This window comes from Microplitis demolitor, chromosome 6, assembly GCF_026212275.2.
Source record: "Microplitis demolitor isolate Queensland-Clemson2020A chromosome 6, iyMicDemo2.1a, whole genome shotgun sequence".
Classification (NCBI taxonomy): domain Eukaryota; kingdom Metazoa; phylum Arthropoda; class Insecta; order Hymenoptera; family Braconidae; genus Microplitis; species Microplitis demolitor.
In genome coordinates this window covers 2,663,782-2,687,532 of record NC_068550.1, presented here as the reverse complement: position 1 = coordinate 2,687,532, position 23,751 = coordinate 2,663,782, and the positions used below count along the sequence as shown (strand labels likewise).

Sequence of the window (23,751 nt, the reverse complement as noted above, 5' to 3'; positions counted from 1 at the left end):
AGAGTATTTTCATAAAAAAATATCATGAATATTTTAATTTTGCCTGTCATCATTAAGTTTAGAAATAATAGATAATAAGAGTATGATTATACAAAAGAAGATATTAGTCTGTCCTTATCACTCCTCGCGTGTAGATCTGGAGCTCAACAACGTTTTCTTTTATTACTTAAAATACGACAGTCATCATTGATAATTTACGGCCGGACTTTATACTGAATACTTACATTCATATCTATAGAGCACTTGGTAATAAATATCATCAGTAGAACAGAATCTGTTGGACTGTTCACATAAAACGTTTGTGATAATGATTAAAAAATTATTGCTGGCACTATCTGCGCTCTTTGCTGCGTATTATCTTAGGTAATTACCATGCGATAAAAAGAAATATATAATGAATAATAATTGCTAATTAAATTACAGAAATTGTTGCATGCAAAATGAAACTGAAATTCCTAAAATAACAGAACCGAACTGGGGACCACTGGACAGTGTGAAAGATTCATCAATACGGACTTTTAAAATAGACATTCCCAAGAACGTAAGAATGCTAATGATTAATTAAAACTAGAGTACATTCTGTTCGTTGAATGTAATTATTAATTTTATCATTAAAGGAATCATTTCCTGATCTAGATTACAATTAACCAGAATATTTTTTTTTCATCAATTTCATAAGAATTTACCGCGTAAATTTTAAAATATTCGCATTATCACAGCGCTAACAAAAAAGAAGTAAACATGAACAGTCATACAGTTTATTTATTGGACTCAGTTTTCACTCTATTTTCCGCTAGCACTCAAACTGACGTTTTGATTGCATTTGGAGACCCGCTTAAAAAATTTACTAATTTTGAGTAGTCATTGACTAATTTAAAAATTTGATTTCTGGGACCGTTGTATAAATGATTTATTGAAGTATGGAATTTCAAGAAGTATTTTTCCTTAGATTCTTATTCAGGATATTGAACTTGATATTTGATAAAAAAATTCTGGAGTCTATCATATTATTTACTGCCTTGAAAATTGTTATATATTCGGAGCGAAACCATTTCTGTAGAAAGTAACGTCCATAAAAATTAGATTCTATTCAATTTATGTATGGTATTACGTATATCGAATTGATATCCTTTAATAACAAATTTAAAAAAAAAACTGATCGTTAAGAAAATTCACCATCAATATTAATTATGATTACGAAGCAACTTATTTCAAGGTAATCAACGATCTTAGAGAACGATTGTCACGGACACGTGAGCCAGTACCAGCACTTGAGAATGTTGGATGGACTTACGGACTCTCAAGCAAATATTTTAAAAATATCATCGACTACTGGACAAATAAATATGACTGGTACAAACGACAGGAATTGCTTAATAAATATCCGCAGTTTATTACGAATATTCAAGGTGAAAATTTTAAATAGATAACTCTATTGCAGTATAAGTAATTGGTATACATATATATATATTTTTTCTAAGGACTTGACATACATTTTTACCATGTGAAGCCAAGTAAATTGCAAAGCAACGGCAAGCAATTGAAAGTACTTCCACTTCTGCTAGTTCACGGTTGGCCAGGTTCAATTGTCGAGTTTCAAAAAATAATTCCAATTTTAACGACACCCAGAGCTGGTAAAAATTTCGTCTTTGAAGTTATTGCGCCTTCGCTACCTGGCTATGGATTTTCTCAGGGTGCTGTCAGACCTCACATGGGCCACGCACAGGTTTTCTATTTATTATTCAATCAAATAACTCATAAACTCACACTTATTTAAAATACTTATTACTTAGATAGCTGTTGTGCTGAAAAATTTGATGACCAGATTAGGTTTTGATAAGTTTTATGCACAAGGAGGTGACTGGGGCAGTGCTATCGTTTCCGACATCAGTACTTTGTTTCCTGAAAGGTAGTAAAGTAATTATATTTTTAAATTGATTCACTAATTATTTAATTTCTTATATTTTTAGAGCTCTTGGTGTACATATGAATATGTGTGGAGTAAGAACTTCTAAATCATTTTTCTGGCTTTTAATTGGTTCGTATTTCCCTTCGCTGGTCGTTGAATCTGAGCACTACTCAAAAGTTTATCCATTATCAGAAAAATGGTCAAGATTACTTGAAGAATCCGGTTACTTTCATTTACAAACTACTAAACCTGATACTATTGGTAATTATTTACTACATATCTCAATTATTGAGTAAAGACTAATTTATATTTTAAAAAACATTCAGGTACTGCTTTAATGCAAGCGCCAGCTGCTCTAGCAACTTATATCCTAGAAAAATTCAGCACATGGACAAATCCCGAGTACAGATTCCGTGAAGACGGTGGTCTGTTGGAAAAATATACGATGGATGAATTACTCGACAATGTTATGGTTTACTGGGTCACTGATTCCATAACAACCAGCATGAGACTTTATGCTGAAAGTTACAGTTCTGAAAATCATAATAAATACAACTCGTTAGTATTTTTACTTATTTAAAAATTTAAACAATTAATTAGTACTGAGCTTGGAGTTAAATAAAAAATTTTTTACAGATTAACAACAAACGTACCAGCAGCATGCGCGAATTTCCTCAACGAATTAATTTACACACCAAAGTCAATAGTAGAAATGCAGTTTAAAAATTTAATTCAGTTCAATCATCTCCCTCGTGGTGGACACTTTGCTGCATTCGAAGAGCCGAAGCTTCTTGCAGATGACTTTTGGACGTTTGTTGAAAAGGTCGAAAAGTCATCAGCTGAATAAATAAACAGCAATAATCAACTGTGCATAAATTAAATAACAAAAAATAAGTAATTTATTTTTTTAAAAAATCAGAGCCGCTAAAAAAACTCAGTGACAGAGAAATCGTTTGATTTCTTTCTGCCGGCTCAGCTTTTTTTATTTTGGAGGTGGAAGAGAACCTTGCCGATACTATTGCCGTCAGTCTGTTTTATACTTCATAGTCGCACAAACATGAGGACAATCTTATTGTGACACTTATTATTATAATTATTATTATTATTAAAAGATTTTAATTTTTAAAAAAACAATGACTATTTTTATTTATTTATAAATATGAATAATAAATATACTTAATAACTAGTTTATAAAACAGTGAAAATAAATAATATGATAATCGTTGAAGCTGATGTATATTCAACACAACCAAGTACATCATCCAGGTAATTAATATAATTAATAATTACGTATTAACAATAATAAAAAGCTGACAGTTTTAATAAGAAGTGACAACTTGATAGAAAGTTTTAAATTCAAGGATGTAGTAATTTAATATCCAATTTATTAATTCAAAAATTTATTTATAAATTAATATTTTTAAATAAATTAATTATTAAAATTCAAACACTTCACCTTGATATTATTTTTTAAACAATTAATAATTAATAAAAGTATGTAATGAGTAAGTATTTGTGAGCAATTAAATTATTAGTAATAGATTTTAGTAGCGCGATTGCCACATCTCGCAGATATTCACTCATGAATGTCACGATATTATGACTCTTATATATATGTACATTCATAGTACAATGTATATACATGTATACATGTATACATGTATACAAATAAAAACATATCAGTGTATTAGTCATTACATGCCGAGATAGTGGGAATTCATTGGGGGAATTGTAAAAGTTTTTCAACATTAGTATCAACTACTCTACGACATGAGACTGTTCTATTAATTAAATAAATATTTAAAGTACTAATTACTATTATAAATATACATATTATTGTGGTAAAATGTATTAAAATAAATATATAATGTTTTCACGTTCAAAATTTCGTTTAAAACCATTTGGTAATAAACGCAAAAACTATTCGCGCAATTTAATATTTTTAAATCGACGAAGACATCACGATCATGATTATCGGGGACGTCACCATGACCGGGACGACAGGTAAATTTAAATAATAATTAATTAATTAATTATTAAGTATAAATATCGATCCAATAAATCAAATTAATGATAATTATTTAAACAGATGAATGTCAATGGTGACGTTGATGTAAAAAATTAAGTAACCTCGATATTTTAAATGAAAAAAAAATGAATGTTTGCTTACATGGTAGTACGAAGGTTTCATATATATTTTTATATAAAGATGGTAAAGCCGGGTATGGAAATATTTGAAATAAAAATAAAAGTAAAGCCGTAGGACTGTGGGAGTATAAAATAAAACGTGATCACCGGGAACAGGGACCTGGGGTCTGTAGGCTTTCAGAATCCAAATACCTGTACTGTGATTGTCTGGGTATCCAATATATATAATATAATACATATATTGTGTATTACGTTTTATGTCTTACGTTTGTTGTCTGGTTTAGCTTCAGCAGTTGCTGTATTGTGTTGTATTGATGATGCTGCTGATGGAGATGGTAGTTGGTTGTAAATGTGCAGATGTATGTGAGCGTTTAAGTCCTTTAGTCATTTCTCTTTTTATTCCCTTTTTCTTTTTGCTCTCGAACATTCTTCAGCCTCGCTGGTCCAGGTCAGTCGAGATCCAGGTTTAAGAAGACGCTTTTGTATCTACAGTATTGCGATTACCGGTAATATTTATTTATTATATAAGTTATGTATATATACAATTAATTATTCATTATTTTATATATTTATTTTGTTTTGACGTTTACGTTTGTCAACAGTTAAAGTTTATAATTAAGATTGAAAAGCTGTGAAATATGCGTCTTAAAAACCCGTTGCCACAGCGAGGAATCTACAAGTAAGATGAGAAGGTGGTTTATATACATATACATATATATGTTTAATATTTTAATTTATATTTTTTTTGTAGAGTAAGAGTAAGAGGTAGAGGTAGAGGTAGAGTATGACTAGGATTTTAAATCTAAAGCTGCTTGTCTACCTGTAAGAAAGTCGTAGTATTTTAAATACTTATTGTTCATTCACTGTAAAGTCTGGTTTGTTGATGTTGATGTAGGGGTAGAGGTAGAGGTAGAAGAAGAGGTAGTGTGGGTGTAAAGTAGAGTATTATCATTGGTTACTACTACGTTGAAGGTAGGGAGTATACTTTGGTTTTTAGAAAAATGTTATGTAGGAATATAATGAAATACGTAACGTTTCTCACACTTATTCGCGATGACAATGTCGTGGACAAGTTGTGGGATCGTCGGTATTTAGTTGGTTTAAATTGTACGAAACGAACGGAGTTGTAACAGAAAAAATTATTTTATTTTATGGAAAAATTACCAGTAAAAAAATTTTAAATAAAAATTAATTATATTTTTTTTTTTTTTTTATTTAATATTTGAAAAAGTTTTAAGGAAAAAATTTATACTGAAAATTTTAAATAAATATTCCGAGCAAAAATAAAAATTTTGTTTCACTAAAAAATTTGAATTCAAAAATTAAAACAAACTTTTTTATAAAAAACAAAAATAAGAATAAATTTTCAGTGGAATTTTTTAAAATTTTCAACAGAAAAAAAAAATAAATTCAAAAGAATTTAAGGAAAAATAAAACCTTCGAATTGATGAATTTGTAGTCAGTAAAAAAAGAATGACTCAGAGAGTTATGGTGTGTTGAATGGGGGTAAAGAACATCATACACAAAAGACCTTTGGTTGAGTATTATGAAATCTAGAGGGTTGTAGAACGCGTCCTGGTCAAACGCAGCTGTCTGTTGCTGCTGTTAACTCGCACGTGTCATAATTATTTTGTGTTATAAACAAAATTAACGTACTTAAAATACCAGTGAAACTTAATCTAGCATTGTAGATCGATTATTAAGTCAAAGGCTCATTAAATAAACAAATAAATAAATAAAATCGCCCGGTCAAAAGTGAATGAATTAAAACGTAATTGGAGTGGACTCACGAGTAATTCTGAGCGTCGGGGTTATTAACTTCTATTAACTTCAATAAATAGTTTTGAATTACGCTGTCGTCTTCTCAGTAACGTTCATTTGATAACTTGTCTCCGTAACTAGTGCACCGATAATTCATACATAACATACGTTATTAAATAAATATATACATATATTTAGTTATTTATTATGACAAGAGATAATATTTTTGATAATATGGGCTTGCGAAAAATTGACGAAGAGCAACAATTATTATTTTATTCAACGCTTACTTCTGAAGAAAAAGCGCGCATGCATCCTTGCACTAAAGCTACTTGGTATGTTCGTTAATATTTTAAAAATTAACTCATTAATTAATTATTAATACCCACAGAATTTAATTTAATGCAATAATTGTTGGTATTTTTTATGTACAATTACTTGTAATCCTCTTTAACATTTAAAATTTAATATATTATTTAAATAATAAATATGAAAGTAGAAAAATGTTCATGTATTAGAATAAAAGTATCGAGGTTAGCAAGTTAATTTTATCCAGGGTATCATATATCTTGTGAGAGTCAGCACAAACATTTAAATATTTAAAAAACGTAGAATATACTGACTAACTTTTTTTTTAGTTACTAAAAATAATGAGAGTATTATTTATTTTTTATAGTGTAATGATGTCTGGAGATTCACCAGGTCTCGATTCACGATCGATGCCAGCAAGCTATGATTTACCTGACGACGCACGTCCTGGTGAATTACCACCGGTTATAACGTTAAGTTCAACCGGTAAATTGAGCCACAATAATCATGACCACCCGGACAATGAAATGATTGAAGAAGTTGCGACTGTTAAAAAAACGCTGCCCAGTCCAGAACCACGGCCGAAGATTCATCAGAATGGCAAAGACAGTGAGAATAATAATAAATTTAAGCTGGAAAATAAATTCGCTGAAAATAATAAAGATGACAATGACGCTTGTGTCAACTGTCTCTACTACACTCAACAGTTGTGCGAGTGTGTGATACTTTAAGCGAATTATATATTATATATTATATTATAGTAACAGATAATTATCATTAATGTGAGAATGTATATAAAATATTAAACTTATTTTTAAAATGTCATTTTATAAACGCACAAATTAAAAAAAAAAAAAAATTAAAAATACATATTTTTGTATTCTTCCTGCCAGTTTTATTATTGTTTCAATAAAAAATAGTTTACCTAATTATTTAATTATTAATAAATTAATCTCTTATTAAATGAGTTTGCAAGAATTCATCAACGGAGTCTGTATCCCATTTTGTGATGTCTAGAATATCTTCTAGTTTATTATCATTGTCGTAGAGTTTTATCATGGGGTCCAAACCTCTGACGTATTTTATTTCAAGATTTTTATATTTATTTGGCCGATCGCTTTTTATGAAAGCTTGGATCTGGGGATACGCTCCGAATTTACATGTACATACTTCTAATACTGCACGTGGGTAACGTTTGGAACTTGAATCTTCTTCTTTGAGACAGCATTCTCCGCAATGGTTTCTGATTTAAAAATATATTTTGTTAATCATAATTATTTGAATTAAATAATTAGAGGTAAATACTCACTCGAGATCACTTAAATTATATTTTTGAAATAAGTCACATGTTGAGCATAATAAATTAGCTTTATTGTACCCTAGAGACTGACAATCTTCAGCGGTGAATTCGGAGTAGACATTTACCTGTGAAAAAAAAAATAAATAACGTCAGCAAATGATTAAGGTTAAAATTTAAATCACTTATAAATATTGTTAGTACTTACTGTCGCGAGAAACAAAATTAAAATATATGAATACATTTTTGTGGTGGAGCTTATCTTCAACTTGAGTAATTAATTGAGTTTGTTTTAAAAGTTAGTAAATAAATAATTGTCACGGCAAGTGTTTAAATACTTGGCAATGTCCATGCTAGTTATAGATATATAATACGTGTCGCGTTGCTGTAGGATGTATGACTTGACATCTTGACACCTCAAATTTGTGTTATGTTATCAGCGGATGATAATTATTTATATTGTGTTTTTTTTTTGTAAACGCGCCTTAAAGTTTCATGATACTGAAGTCAGCCGACGTCCAAACTTTTGAATTTTAAAAAAAAATGATAAATTGTTAAAAAAAAATATTAAAAATTTAAATGCGCTTCTAGTTTTTGTTAATTTTCTATATGTGCGTATTTTTAGTTTTTTTCTTTTTTTTTTGTAATTGAAGTTGAAAAAAAATCTGAAAATTATTAATTATCTGCTAACTTCAGGATTATAAATTTTTATGTTATTTTTTTTATGTTTTTTTTTCTTAATAAAAAATAATAATAATAATAAATATTTTTCAAATTTATGTCAAAATGTATTGAAGTTGATTTTGAACAATCAGTGCAGAACTTGAGTATTTTTTTTATAAAAGAAACTTAATTATATATTAATGATATCTCATTAAATTGTCAACAATTAATTTTCATTTTTAAATTTAATTATGACTGGATGGTACTCACCGAATTTCTTAACTTAACTTTTCTTTTATAAATCCATTGTTATTACAGGAATTTTTATATCCCTGATCGGGTACTAGGTCTTTTATCTTAGAAAAGTAATTTTCAAAAATTCGTTCAGTACCTCACCCCTTAGTCATTTTGATAAAATTTAAATTTCAATCAATTCTCAAACTTCAATAACTTACAGTACATTAGACTGACAATCTGCTGATTTTCAGATTAAGTGCAACTATCAACATCCTGCGGAAGTTTTTGTTAATTCAAATTTCCAGAGACGAATAATCTCTTGCCAATTGACCTTTTCTTCATTTCTTCTTAATTCAATTCAATTGAATATTTAAATTCAACTTATAACAATATACTTTAAACAATTGAAGGAAAAATAAATAAATATCGTACACTATAAAAAATCAGGAGTAGTGATCTGTATTTTTTTTTCACTCTGATTTGGAGTTTTAATATTTAAATAAACTTCCTTTGAAGAAAATGTCATCCGCTCCGAATTGAATCTGCTCACTGCAAATTTGTTAGTTTAATATAAAATGGTAATAAAAAATCTAATAATAATAAATCAATAATATATTTTTTTAAAAACTGTAATTATTATTAATCGTAATAATATGATTATTGACAATGATGCGGCTATGTGCACATTAAAACACCTTATTAATTTTACAAGTCCAGCTTCACGTACACTATGTACAAATATAACTAAACATTATTATTATTAATTAATAATTAATAATAATAATCATGATCATAATAATAATAAATCGTCTTAATTAATCATACCGATTTAATTACTTATATTTATATTTTATCAGTTAACTGAATACGCTTTTATTTCTTCTCATTTTTCTTCATTCACATTATCAATAATTATTAAATTTATCTATACAATGTACAGGCTCTTAAACATTTCTTATCACTGTTAATTATTTACACCTTACAGTAATAATTATTAATAAATATCGGGTATGATTTATGGGGTTTCTTAATTATTATTCAAATCTTATCATATTTATTTCTTCTTTACCGTAATATTATAACTACAATTATATCAATTATACGAATAGAAAAATTTTATTCAATTAAAAATAATAAAAGTATTTAAAAACGATTTATTGAGGCAGATCGTACCAAAGATTTTTATCGGCACATATAGTTTCTTTTTTTTTTTTTTTTAATATTTTTGTACAGGATATTGTTGTTAATTTTTTAAAAATTATTAATTATTATTTAATATTGCCATATTTTTTTAGATTGATTCGAATTAAATCGGTAAACAATCTTTGGTGCTTTTTAAATCAACCGTTGATTTATTTAAATTTTTAATCAACTGGGTCCAGATTATGATTATAATAATTTTATTATTTTTTAAAATTTCTATGAAACTATAAAAAATAAATTTAATGGAAGATATGCTAATTCTCTTTTTTATTTTAATGTCTTATTTTTTCCGTCCTTTTATTATTAATTATTATTATTATTATTATTTATTTTTTTTTTTTTAATAATTAAGTGCATTAATTAAAAGTGTTAACACTTTGGAAGTAACGGTTGCACAGCCGCTGTAAAATAATTATTTATTATTATTATTTAAATATAAAATTTTAATAATTACATAATTTATTATTGTAATTATAATTATAATTAAAGAAAAGCATTGTGAAAAATAAAAAAATATGTATTATTTACATTTAATAATTATTTATTTATTTTATATTGGAGCAAAAAAGAAAAAAATTATTTTTTTTTAGGTGATTTTTATAAATTTGTTCTTTCTTGTCATTGATATAAAAAACAACAATTAATCCAGACATTTATTTATATTTATTAAGCTATATACACCTGTAGATCATGATCTATGGCACGATCAATTTGTTACGTCAGCCGTGAGTATTTATCAATTAAAATAAATAAATAATTTAAAAAATAATTTTTACTGTGCGTACAGTTTACTTTTTCTCTGAGTACCAATCCAAATTATCATTATCATTTATTTTAATAATTAATGTAATAAAGGTAATTAAATAATATAGATTTATAAGCTTTTAATTTATACTATTTTTTTTATATAATAATATGAATGTACATAAAAGTGGCGATGAAAAAATGCTTTAAAAAATAAACAACTTAATTTTAATGACTCAGATGAAAAAAATTTATCGGTTTCATTTATTTTTTCCGTCCTTTTTATGTTAATTAGCTCTTACTATACTTCATATATTTATACTTTTTCCAATAAACGTTTGTTCAAAATCATCACGTTAATTTATTTAACCAACTAATTAATTTAAAAAATTATTTACTTTTTTTTTATCACTCACTAGTTCTCATCATACATTACAAACATTTTTTACTCGATCATAAACATCATAATTTTGTTATATAAATTTTGTTTTTTATTATGAAATATATAATAAGAATTTGTTAATAAAAAAATGTTTTTTTTTTTACTTTTTTAATTTTAGTATCTAAAGTTTTTAAAAAATCACGAGTGAAGCTGTGATTTGTGAAGATTTTTTTTATTATGTATCAATTTTTTAAATTTCATATTTGTACAATTAAATTACTCATGGCCTAAGGTATCAATCGTTAACTTTGAGCATTTATTTATTTTCTTTATAATTAATTACCTAAGTAATTAATAAATTAATTTGTTACATCCATAGTAGATAATTATTTATAAATATAACTCATGCTTTTAATATTTATGCTCACAAATTATTTTTTTTTACAGCAAATCACTTTCGCTTATTATTTTTTTTTTTTTTTTTATTATTAAAACTTTACATGAATTAATAAAAAAATAATTAATAAAAAAAAAAAAATGATTTAAAAAATAAAATAATGTAAAATGTTAAAAAATATTTTGATTTATCATTTTAACCCACAGTACACTGACAAAAAAAAATGTATTAAAATAAAAAATAAATATTTACATAAAGAAACAAAAAGTAACAGAAATTAAAAATAAAAAAATAATTATAAAGATAACAAAAAGAAAAAAAAAATTTATTTGACCAAGTTTAAAATATTTAAAAAAAAAAATAATAATAATAAACGACAGACACCTTAATCATGATCCATAAACTTAAAAATTCTCAATTATATAATTTAATATATTTCACTGTCTTACTCTCAAAAAATGCACATTCTTTAATATAATTACTGTGAAACGTTTTAGTTTTTTTTTTTTGGGCACTTTGTGACAGTTCACTTTACCCTCAGATCATTAACGCATTAAATCATGTAATTAATATTAAACAATTAACTAATTAATCATTAAAATAATAATAATAATAATAATAATTATGATTATAATTTACATTAGAAGAAAAAAAAGTAATAAAAAAAAAAGCGAGTGTCTTCTCTTTCAAATGAGTCACATGAGTGTACGTTTTTATGTAATTAATGTCTAACATTGAATTTAAAATCGTACATCTTATATATATAGATATTATTTTACTTTTTTCTTATTTTTTTTATATACATTAGGCAGATATATTTATATATATATAAATATATTTATATACATTTATATATATATATATATATTTATATATATAATTTGTATAATATATACATAGATCTAGATAATCTTTATATTTATATTTTAAAATTTTCTTGTATTTAAATTTATTTACTTATTTTATTATTATTATTTATTATTTTATTTTATTTTTATTATATAAACCTAGTAAAGAGCCATTATTATTTACTGTATTTTATACAATTAAAATTAATTATCACCTAACTTGGCATCCTTGGGGTAGAGGTGCAGGCGGACAACCGGGTGAATGACTGGCCGTGTTGGCCGTACTGAGAATATTAATATCCTCGGGTTTGGAAGGCTTATTATTATCATCTTGATTATGTGAGTCCTGCTGTAAGTTATCTTTCACTCGCTCATTATTATCTGGTGCATTGGTATCTGCTGTTGCTCCACTTGATTTTTCCCCGGCATTTCCTTCGCCGTCTTTGCTACCAGATTTATTATCGACACTTGCAGCAGGGGCTTTCAGCTCGTAACCCTCGTGACAACGCGTAAGTTTTAATCTAATGGGTGTTACTTTAACAGACTTAACATTGTCTAGAGAATTGTTCGCAGCCGATGGATCAGTTGTTGGTTTATCAGTATTAGTATTGCCGTCTTGATAACCAGGATCTTCTTTAGCATCACCACCGGTTTTTTTATTATCAGTATTATCCTCAGATTGAGTGACACGTTCATTAGCTACACTTGAAGTTTCACTTGTTGAATCATTAGGTGTTGCTTTTATTCTTATAATAAGTTTTGTCGTTGACGTGTTGCCGTCATCGAGAATCTGTACTCTACCTTCTTTGCCACGTTGTTTTTTACGTTTCTTACCATTTTTATCTTTTTTACTTTTTTCTTGCGGCGTTTCGTCGTTATCAAAACCAGCCATTATCATTTTACGGAATTTCATACTTTCACGTTTAAGTTCTTCAATACTAGGTTTATTTTGCATGCTACTCAAACGTTTTTTCGGCGGTCTTATTCTAGCTCGGTCTTCAGTAACACTGCCACCAACATCTTGACTGACAACATTACTGCCAATTTTTATTTTTAATTTCGGAGGCGCACTATTAGAAGCTGCTGCTGCTGCTGCTGGTGGTTTTGGTTGACGACCGCGACGTCTATCAGCACTGGTGCCAGCTAAACCTCTACGTCGATCTGAAGTACCATCTTCATCACCTGGATCAGCGAATCCACCGCCACCACGCTCTTTTCTGCGTTTCTTCTCCATATTCGCCATGTCAACAACTGCTTTGTAGTCTTCGCGTGTTGGTATACTTGTCATTGAAGCAACAGCTTTGGGTATCGTGATAACAGTCCTGCTTATCGGTGGCATACATATTGGAACCGCAGCCACACTGGCCATTGTTGGATCGTCCATATTCATATCTTGCGAGCAATACTGTCTTAACAATTCTTTCTTCCTCATTCGCCTCAAATTAGACGTTCCAGATGTTACTGAAGCACTTGATGCTGGAGGAATTATCGGAGCTTGAGGTACCAACTGATTGACTGACGTTGATGCAACGTAATTAGCAAATGGCCCCTTGATCTTTACCTTCAACTGATTCCTCGAGTCACTCAATGACATTTTAGTGATATCACTGACACCAGCGGCAGACATATCAGCATTTGGATCATTGGGATCCGCAGCTTTTGAATTCAAACTAGCGGACTTGGATGTTAAATCTGAATGCAGTGCACCTAATTCTTCCTCAATGTCTGGTAGTGTCGTGTCCGTTGCTGCGCCAGCAAATGAACAAATCAAATGATTAGCATAAGACTGACCATGGAGAGATGACGTTTGTCCTTCGACAGTTGAATTGTAAGTTCTCATATCAACTGGACCTGGAATAACTGGGAATACCGTGTCGTTGTTGTAAATTTCTTCGACATTTTCTTTCGAGAAAACAGGAGGAGTTTGTGGTGGTGAGGGTGATGCTGCCACACGTTTGTCGCTGTACTTTGTCTTATGAACAGCTGGACTAGATAAAGTCTGTAAAACGTTATCTTTAGCTAATGTATTATCACGTTTTTCACTGACGTCTGTTGATTTTTTACGTTCACGCATTGTTTTGAGATCAGCAATATTTGTTTCATTGGCAGAATCTTCATCAGAATCAAAATCATAAACAGTACCAACAAGTTTATTTTGTATTGAATCATCATTGAGAAATGTATTACTTAAATTAACAAACGGAGTTAAACAAACATTTTGATTATTTCTACCTCTACCTCGGCCTCGTCCACGTCCACGACCGCGATTATTTTGTTGGCTACCTTTACCACCACGGCCACGTGCTCTGGATGTCGCCGCAGGTTTAACGACTTCTTGACGTGGAGATTTACCTGGTGATTTACCTTGAAGAGACGTAACTCTAGCCGACGTTCTCGTTGGTTTTGACGGGCTCTTTTTCCCAGGTTGTGATGACGGTGTCTTTTGATCTGGTGTTGTAACACTATGTACATCTTCAGCAACCGTTTCCGCAGTTTCAGCAACCGGTTGAGCTTCAGGAATATTTCTGTCCATAAACATCATTGGCGCGCAGACTGCCGGCGACTGGTCAACCTGAGTCTGAGTTTGTTCAGGAGTATGAGACGCGTTGTGCTCTTGCTGCTGATCCACCACAGGAGCCATAGGCTGCTGAGCAGGTGGAGGTGGAGGTGTTGGTATTTTCGTCGGAGAAACCATAGCAGCAGTGAGTGCCATATTGTGGGACGAAGATGTGAATGCAGCTGTACAGGGTGACGCTTGCATATTGAGTGTATCTTCCAGGGGTTTGGGAACGTGAGGTAATATACTTTGAGGCGTTGGAAAAGGTGCTCCAAAGACTGTGGGAAACATTGTGGTGCCTGCTGCGGGATAGGGAAGCGAAGTAGCACATGATTGAGGTGGAAATAATGATACTGGTCCGGTGTAAGCGTTTGTGTCGGTGTAAGGATGGTAAGGACCTGTCTCCATAGTTCCAGGTGGAAATGGCATTGATGGCATGTTTTTGTATGGTGGCATTGCCGCATGATCTTCTGTAGACGATGCTGAGGTTATTGAGGATGAGGTCGATCGTCTTGAAGGAAGCACTTGACTCTCTGCCCACCTAGTGTCTTGTCTTACATTTGCTAATTCATTGTACGGTGAGCTGCACTGTGTGTAATCCTGTCTCATGTCTGACGATCCATCATCTTTCTCTAGCCCACGATCAATATCATTATTTTGCTGATCATCTTCGACATTAGGAAGTGCCATAAGATGTCTATTTACCATCTCCATGGGTATCATGTCCTCAACAATAGGTCCCTGTAGACACGGTTGATTTATCATCGGCACTGACTGTAGTGGCGGCCGTGAATCAACCGAATGTGAAGAGTCTATATGAGCTCGTACGATAGTGTGCTGTTGTTGCATAAGCTGTTGATACTGATCGGTCATATTTGTAATATTTATTTGCGAATGAACTAAATTATCGGTATTATTGTCATGCATTACTGATCCAATGTCATTTGTAAATGGATGATTACCGTAACGATGATTTTGACTCTCCATCAAATGATTTAAATGTTGAACATCATTTGGATTAAAGTTATCAATACTAGGTGGTACCCAACGTTCATCAGCTTCACCACGATCCAATTTAGCCCGTTCAGCTGCCGCAACTTTGTTTCCTGCCAATTCCTCATGGCTGTAAAGCGCATAGGCGTCATTATTGCCAGTTGTATAGCAAGATTTTCTTTTATCATCAATAGCATGATTTTTGCATGACACCTCCGTTAGTGGCTCAACTTCAACTTCTTTAACTTCCGGCTCTAGAACTGCTGTAGGAACAAACTGCGGTTTAACTTTTACGTTTTCAACGGGTGTTTTGCTCGCAGGATTTTCTTCTTTCTTGACAGGTTCCTCTGGAGCAACGGGCTCGCCGTCTTGCTGATTAGTACTTGACTTATTGGACAACTCCATTCGAAGTTTAGCAACCAAATGAAGTGTCTCGCGAGCACTGTCCTCTTTCTCTTCTTTAAACCACATGTCATTGTTGAAGGAGAATGCCAACGGCTGCTGACGTTCCTCAGGATCTCTGGGTATGCTGAAGCCGTCGTCATTTATGTCATCATTCAAAATGTCTTGGTCAAAATCAAAGAACTCCGAGTCACTTTGGTCTTTTGATTGTCCATGTTGCGGGGAAAATATTGACCTATTTATAGATTTCTTACGCTTAGGAATTTCTTTGTCTTCGTGTCGGGATTCATGGGCAGACTTATCGGACACCACGTGTGATTTTTTAAAGTTACTATCTTCAACTTCTTTTTCTACTTGAATTACCTCGCAAGGCGACGGCTGTTGCTGTACAGGTGCCGGACTTTTATGTTCACTCTTTTTATTAACTTTACCAGCGCCCGTACTATTATTATCTTGCTGGACATCGCTGTCCATTCTAGGCGTATCTACTATTTTTTCAATCGGCGGCACACGTGAAATTTCATCACTGGTATGATTTTTACGTCCACCCTCATGACTTTGATTACTACTTAATCTATCATCACTTTTATCTGTTATTTCTTTATCTGATTGCGGCTCACTGACTTCTTTCTCCGATTTAGCTTTGAAAAGTTTATCAAGATGCTCACGTTTTTCTAAAAATTTATCGAGACTCTTTGAGGATTTTTTCGGACTATCACGTTCCGCTCGTCGCTGTTTTATTTCCTCTTCTAAAAGTAACAGGTGCATCGGACTTTTATTATTTGTACCTTTTTTACTTACTTTCTTATCATCGACTTTTGTCGATTCTACATGTTGACTTTTAGATGATTCATTTGACGAACCAGTAGACAAACTTGTTTTACCATCAACACGTGACGAAGATACATCCTCTGAAGACTCATGAGTATCATTTGTCGATTCACTATTATCTTTACTTTTAATTTGCTTATCGTTATTTAACCTCTTATCATTTTTCCTGATCGAAGACGCATTTTTGCCAGTTTTGTCTTCTTTAGACGGAGCTTCACTTGATTTTCGTTTGCGTGCCTCGGGCTTGACTCTCGTCGACGGACTGATATCTTCCTCCTTTTTATTACACTTGCCGCTGGATTGCTGCTGCTGATGTTGCTGGGATTGCTGTGATTCTCGTTGCTGAGATTGGCTTTGCATTTGCGATTTGCTGGCGGACTGGGTGCTCTTTTTAGCTGGTTTGGACCGAGAAACACTTCGTGACCCATCATTATCTCTTGACCCACTGAGCAAATCTTGGTTATTGCTTGAGGCTGTTTGTTGTTGCTGCTGTTGCTGTTGGACCCGTTGCTGCTGATGTTTTTCGTGTTGCTGCTGTTGCTGCTGCTGCTGGTGTTGTTGCTGAGATAACTTTTTACCTGAGACAATACTAGACGACACTCTTTGATCGGTCTTCTTAGTGAATGATGATTGCCGCGATTGGTTTGGATCTTTAGACACTGAGGTTGTTCTACTTGATGATTCTTTTCTCTCAGCAGGCGGCGGTGGAAACTCGGATCCATGCCGCCCGTCGGAAGTTTTAAGCTTCTTGTCAGGCAGCTTTTTGAGTTTCCGCCCGGCCATTGTCTTCTTATCCACACTATCCGCGGCATCATCACTCGTTGTTGTTGCCGTTGTTGTCGTCGTCGTTCTACTACTACTGCTACCACTACCACCAGTCTGTCTCTTATTACTCGATAATACTTTTGACGAACGATTACTGGCATCGCTCTCTGATGAGGTCGATGATGACGACTGATCTTTCTTTTTCGGCGATCTCGCAGGACTTTTAACATCATCCGAGTCACTACTCGAGTCTGATGAACTGCTACAGCTATTGCTACTACTCGAGTCACTGTTCGTACTCGACGACGTTTTGCTTTCCGGCTGAGGTTTCTTCGCCACTTCTTCCTTTTTCGCCACCTCTTCCTTCTTCGCAATCTCTTTCTTGGGTTTACTTTCCGGCGAATCTTTCTTGACTTTAGCATCCGAAGCATCAGAACTCTCTGGCTGAGGAGCAGATTTTGTTCCCAGTCCACTCTTTATATGCTCAGCTGCTTTTTTAGCTGCTTGTCTCTGCGGAACGTACGCCAAAATCTCACTGGGATCAGCGAACTCTTTTTCCTTATCAAAGTCATAAATGTCATTATTCTTTGAATCTTTATGATGTACTTTGTTATCCCGGGATTTTTTAACACTAGTTTTTTCTTTAGGTTTTGAATTTTTATCATCAGCTGGTGATTTAATAGGTTCTGGTGGTTCTACAGGAGTTTCTTTTTTATTTTGCGACCGTTGCATTATTTCCGATGCTTTCTTAGCCGCCTGTCGCTGCGGAACAATTAACGCCGATGGTATATACTCTTTTTCCTTTTTCTTGGCTTTAACATTCTCTTTATTGCTAGTTTCCGTAGTCGATTCATCTTTAATGTCTTTGTTGGTAAAACTTTTCGAGGTATTTTTCGATATATCCGCCGCTGAAAATTGTTTAACAGCAGCTTTGCTGATAAACGGCGCAGTGACAGATCTGCTGCGATCCTGAGAATCTGAATCAGTGTCTGAATAAATAGCAGCTGCTGCTGATGGTCCAGTTCGCGATCCAGTTTTTGCATTTAATGCAAACAAATCATCACTATCACTACCAGTACCAGTTCCCAGTTCTTTTTCCATATGCTCAAGCGTTCTTGATCTAGTATTAGCATTACCCTGTTTATCACTTTCACTACTACCCGGCGCAGGCCTGGGTCGACTAGCAACACTTGTTGTCTTTTTCGTTCTACGTCTCGTAACTTTTGTTGATTTTTTAGCCGTATTTACTGGCTCATCTTCCGAGCTTGATTCACTTTCAATTTTATTTCTTGATTTATTGCTAGACGAACTCTTGCTCGTCGAGGTTGTTGACTTAACTGTAGGTTTAGCTGTATCAACTTCACTACTACTCAACGACGATAAATCACTACTGCAAAGATCTTTTCGTCTTGCCGTACCGTTAAAGTAAAATTTCTTATTAGACGCACCATTGAAATCAGTCGGCGGCTTTTTCTTTTCGTCACTAGACACCGGTGTGGGTGATTTAATGCCTTTTATACGCGCAACTATCGTGTCAAAGTCACGTGTATGATCTTCAGCATCCGAGTGTGAGTACAAACGATCATAGATAGATGGGCCGTGATTAGCTTCAATGACAGCCGCCACTGCAGCAGGTGGCAATGATGGACTATTAGACAAAACTGAGGCTTGCTTATGAAATGTTTGTTCACGAAGCCTCAAAAATGATCTACACAATTTTTCACGTCTATTAACCATATAACAAAGATTACGCACACGTTCTAAATCCTGTCTCAATTGTACAAACGTCCGCATTTTTTCTAGATCCGCAGCTTGACCTTGAGCTCGTGCACCAGCACTCGATAGTTCACCGCAACGGGGTGCTAATAGTGGTTTGTTATGACCAGCACGTCTTTTTAATTTCCAATAATTATAAATATAAGTTATTGCATCAATATCAACATCTAATTGCTGTGAGGTGATGTCTTTTAAACTAACATGTTTATCAAATTCAGCCTCTATTTCCTGTAGTTTAGCTGCACGCGCCTGATTCTTTTCTTCAGATGTCATGTCTTTGCGTTTACGTTTATTACGCGTATCACCCGGTTCATCTGAGTCAGAACCACCTTTATCACCAGTGCTGCTGCCACCAACCCCAACTTTATCTTTAGTATTTGTTCTACTGTGTTTTTGACAATAAGACCTTAATTTAACCCCATCATCAGCCTTGTCGTCCTCAATAATAGCCTTCATTTCGAGTCCATATTTGAATGCACATGTCACATGGTACGCTGTCTTACACGTTTTTATACTGCATTGAATACAAGCACCAACGCGTTCACGACACAGCACACATATGAGTGCCCATCTACTTTGCGGAATACTGGATATTTTGGTAATCGGCTCCATGCGCTCAACACAGCCGATGCTTACCTCTGGTATCCACAGTGCACATGATACATGCGCCCATTTTTGACCACTACGTGTACACTTCATTGCACCACCTTTGTTCGGACACAACACGCAGTCTGGCCGCTGACTTAGAGAGCAAGTTCGACACAGCCACGAGCCATCAGGTATTGATGTTATACCGTAACATGCTTGATGAACGCATATATTACAACAGTCACAGAATACCATTTCGTTACCCTCCTCAGAATCTGGTGATCTACACACATCACAAATAACGTTCTCATCAAATTCAATACCCAGACCCTCCTCATTTTTCACTATTGTTTGTATTCGTTCCCAGCAACGCACTTCCAGCTCTTCGATAACTCGCTCGAGCTGTGGCTCTGATATCGACGGCTGTCCGGACTACAAAGACAATCAACAATTATCGTATTAGTAATTTATCTTTTACCATTATCTCTATTATCTATTTTACCTGAGCACGCTCTCCATTTAATACATCCAGCCAAGCAATGTCAGTGTCATCGAGATCATAAGCACAAGCTTTTTCAGCTTTCGCTGGAGTTGTGCTCAAATGATTATCTTCAGGATTAAAAGAATCATCACGGGATATTCTAATGAATTTTTTAGGTCTGCAATCATGAGATAAAAAAAATAAAAAAACTTACATTAGTGTCTAATAAATTTAAAATAATTAAAAAACAAATGATGATAATAATAATGACTTACAATTTAAAGTCACCATGAGATTTATTATTCGATTGCTGTGTTACTGTAACCGTAGGCTCTGGAAGTGAATCCGGATTAACAGGCACCTGCACACCACGTTCCCACTCTTGTTTCCACTGATCAGTTATTACCCAGTACTCATTAGGACTAAGCGGTTCACTGTCGGGTAATTTCATCGCACTAATCAAGTCTTTACGAAATAACTCAGCCGGTGCCTCGGCGGCCGCACGATTGTATATACTTTTAATATCAGCGAGTGGACGTGGTGTCCAGGGTGCTCCAGATGTCCCAGCAACAGCGCCACCCCCACTGCCAGTACTACTATTACCAACAGTTCCTCCAGCACTGGCACTGCAACAGCCAGCACTAGTACCAGCTGCACTGGCACCTTGACTTGTCGATGCCACCGCCATCGTTTCTTCCTCTTCGGAGGGCCCAATTGCTGACACCAAACCCGATGTACCCGCGGCTGTTGGGCCCAGTCTGCATTTGCGTCTTTTAATCGCGCCCGGGCAGGAAGCCAAGTCATTATCGTTTTTGTTTATTCGCTTGCCTCGTTGTGCCATCACTACTACGCCAAGTTATCTATAGGTATGCAGGCACATGTAGGTAAGCTATATGTACCCTTAAGAAAAACAACAACATAAACAATAACAATCAAATCCATATCAACACAACTTTACTATCAACTTTACTGTCAATTAATCATAAAAAATACTTACTACATAGCTGTCCATATAATTTATCCCTTTAAATAATTCAGCTCTCTTCAAAACTGTAAAATAATTTTTAAATATAAGTTTAATTTTACAATAAATATCTACACATACACATATATATAAATATATAGAGAGACATATATACAGATTTAAGTGTAATGAGAATTAACTAAAACGTTAGAGGTCACTGATTATTTAAATGATATTATAATATGAACTACTCGTGGTCAATTGACGTAAACATTATCATATAATTTAGAGCATTAAAACTCCATCATACTTTTAATAAGCTAATAAACAAATTTAACACTAAAATTATATTAACCATGAATTGTCTCTCCAGCACAATTATCAGTCTGCTGTACATGCCTACAAATGTACACACACACATATATGTGCACACATGTACATATATGCAAAAATTTTTAAAAATATTTCCAGCAATACAGCAGTTTGCTGTTGACCGTGGGCATAAAGTCAACACGAGATTTAAATCTTGCAACATCCAATCAAGTTTGCCACAAAATAATGACAGCAATAATAATACTAATACTAAAACTAATACTAGTACTAATGTATGTGTATGTATGTATATATATATATATATATATATATATATATATATATATATATATATATATATATATATAAATAAATAATCACCATTGACTTATTGGAATAGATTAGCAGCATGTGTACATAGACATCCGTCAAAGTGACGGTTCTCCAGTTGTCGATGTTGACGTTGATGTTGTTGTTGTTGTAAATGTGTGTTAAATATAAGTAAGTGATTATAACAAACGCGATAAACCACTGTGGCACTGACTGTGGTACTTGATGATACTCAGCTGTGGAAAAAACACAAGAGAGGTTATAAAAAATAAAGTTGTGTTTGTTAAAATGAATGGTTATAATGTTGCTGTGAGTTTAGTTTGTGGATTAACGTCGACGGGGCAACATAGTGACGCCGGGATAACCCGGGTATTTAGTGTTTAGGATGCGACAAAAATCACACAAGAGGTTGTACCCCCACATCCACGGGTAAGTATGAGAGAGATCATGTAAACATTGTCTTGACGTTAATAAACGTGTGAATTAGTGGGACAGTATTATCGCACAATATAATAAACTCACTGCGCGTTACGCTGTACATGGAGCCACCGGGTTACTTATAATCTCCATAATCCACAATAATTATTCACAAGAATACGATAGTGTGTCGTATAGAACAGACAAAATGCCTCACGGCTCCATTACGCTGCTGCTGCTCCTGCTGCTGCCCAACAACATTGACAATACAGATGGCATTACAATCGCCGTCACCATCAGTTCACCAGTAGAACCGACCGACGAACCAGCGAGACATTCACACTGTACACTACGTGCTCTTCCTCTTTTCCTCTCCTTACCCTGAGGTCTCTCCCTCTCTGTTCCTCCTTCGAGTCTTGTCTTCTTGCTCGGCAATACCATCACCACCACCGCTGCGCCGTCACCCACCAACCAACCGAGCCAACCTGCAACCAACGATCAGACGACCAGACGACTGCTGTATTGTATGGCAGTCCAGAGACGACGACAACAACGACACAATACGACCAACAACAACGACTAAGGAACACCACCAGATATATCACATCGTACTATTAAATACCTTATTATTGATCTCTATTAACTGAATATATTTTCGCGCGCACTCGTACACGTGATTACAACCTCAAGTGTGATCTCGTCTTTAGTTTTATACACGCATAGATTGATAAGATCTTGCTTGACATCCGGTTCATCGTATTGACAAATATTATTTTTTATTTATTAGGTTTTTATGTTCTAGATTTTAGTTCAAATGTCAGTTGAAGACCCGCTCGCAGGATAACGCAGAGTATCAACGGAATTTTTATATTTTTTATTCAAGTGGATTTTTGATTTGTTTTATGTGACAATTATTTGAGTTTTAGAATTTTGAAAGTTGATTATGTTTTTTTTTTTAATTATTTTGTGTCACGCGCAGGAAATTTTGTTACGCACCCGATCGATGATTAATTTTTTATTTTGTATGTAAATTTTTGTACTGTAAGTCAACACAATTATTTCTAAGGGTAAATTTTATGATAGTAAAGTTAGCAGTCATCTGACAGTTTTTTAAAATTTTGAAATAAATTAAAAAATCCATATCCAGACAATTCAAAATCCACTGCATGAATTTTTAAAAATTTTATTTAATTTTCTTATATGAAATTAAAAAATTGTAAATCTGTCATATTTACACTCATAAAATTCTTTTGCAAGTCATGGATATTAATAGGGCCATTTAAATATGATGAAATATATATATATATATTTTATATCAACAACGAAAAACTGACCCAGTTTTAGGATTTATAAAAATTATCATTTGTCAAAAATTTCGTGGCATGGAAAAAAAATCAAGGCGATTAAAAATTTTCGCGCCAGTAGAGAAAAAAAAAT

General features: G+C 33.0%; 4 protein-coding genes across 5 annotated transcripts; 2 read left to right on the top strand and 2 right to left on the bottom strand.

Moving 5' to 3' along the window:
• The first annotated feature begins 141 nt into the window (after positions 1 to 141).
• On the top strand, positions 142 to 5,029 carry LOC103579165 (juvenile hormone epoxide hydrolase 1). Its single transcript, XM_008560490.3, has 11 exons — positions 142 to 363; positions 424 to 541; positions 1,217 to 1,409; positions 1,482 to 1,726; positions 1,794 to 1,909; positions 1,971 to 2,170; positions 2,236 to 2,467; positions 2,546 to 3,175; positions 4,342 to 4,563; positions 4,660 to 4,736; positions 4,809 to 5,029. The coding sequence occupies exons 1-8, from the start codon at positions 308 to 310 to the stop codon at positions 2,754 to 2,756; spliced, it is 1,371 nt and encodes a 456-aa protein (XP_008558712.1). The 5' UTR covers positions 142 to 307; the 3' UTR covers positions 2,757 to 3,175; positions 4,342 to 4,563; positions 4,660 to 4,736; positions 4,809 to 5,029.
• Positions 3,634 to 6,970, top strand: LOC103579162 (probable serine/threonine-protein kinase DDB_G0282963). Of its 2 annotated transcripts, none has more exons than XM_008560483.3 (2): positions 3,634 to 3,913; positions 6,495 to 6,965. In XM_008560483.3, the coding sequence occupies exons 1-2, from the start codon at positions 3,777 to 3,779 to the stop codon at positions 6,856 to 6,858; spliced, it is 501 nt and encodes a 166-aa protein (XP_008558705.1). In that variant the 5' UTR covers positions 3,634 to 3,776; the 3' UTR covers positions 6,859 to 6,965. The 2 variants fall into 2 exon arrangements, with proteins under 2 accessions (XP_008558705.1, XP_008558706.1); XM_008560484.3 differs by lacking the exon at positions 3,634 to 3,913 and adding an exon at positions 5,271 to 6,153 and having other exon boundaries at positions 6,495 to 6,970.
• A 7-nt stretch (positions 6,971 to 6,977) lies between these two features.
• On the bottom strand, positions 6,978 to 7,829 carry LOC103579161 (selenoprotein F). Its single transcript, XM_008560482.2, has 3 exons — positions 7,633 to 7,829; positions 7,437 to 7,552; positions 6,978 to 7,370 (listed from the first exon to the last, which is right to left on the bottom strand). Exons 1-3 carry the CDS (start codon positions 7,666 to 7,668, stop codon positions 7,076 to 7,078), a joined length of 447 nt encoding a protein of 148 aa, XP_008558704.1. The 5' UTR covers positions 7,669 to 7,829; the 3' UTR covers positions 6,978 to 7,075.
• Positions 7,830 to 11,166: 3,337 nt separating this feature from the next.
• LOC103579160 (PHD finger protein rhinoceros) lies at positions 11,167 to 22,721 on the bottom strand. The gene is made up of 6 exons (XM_008560480.3): positions 22,420 to 22,721; positions 21,949 to 22,133; positions 21,289 to 21,341; positions 20,567 to 21,191; positions 20,313 to 20,469; positions 11,167 to 20,242 (listed from the first exon to the last, which is right to left on the bottom strand). Exons 4-6 carry the CDS (start codon positions 21,130 to 21,132, stop codon positions 12,110 to 12,112), a joined length of 8,856 nt encoding a protein of 2,951 aa, XP_008558702.1. The 5' UTR covers positions 21,133 to 21,191; positions 21,289 to 21,341; positions 21,949 to 22,133; positions 22,420 to 22,721; the 3' UTR covers positions 11,167 to 12,109.
• Positions 22,722 to 23,751: the final 1,030 nt, after the last annotated feature.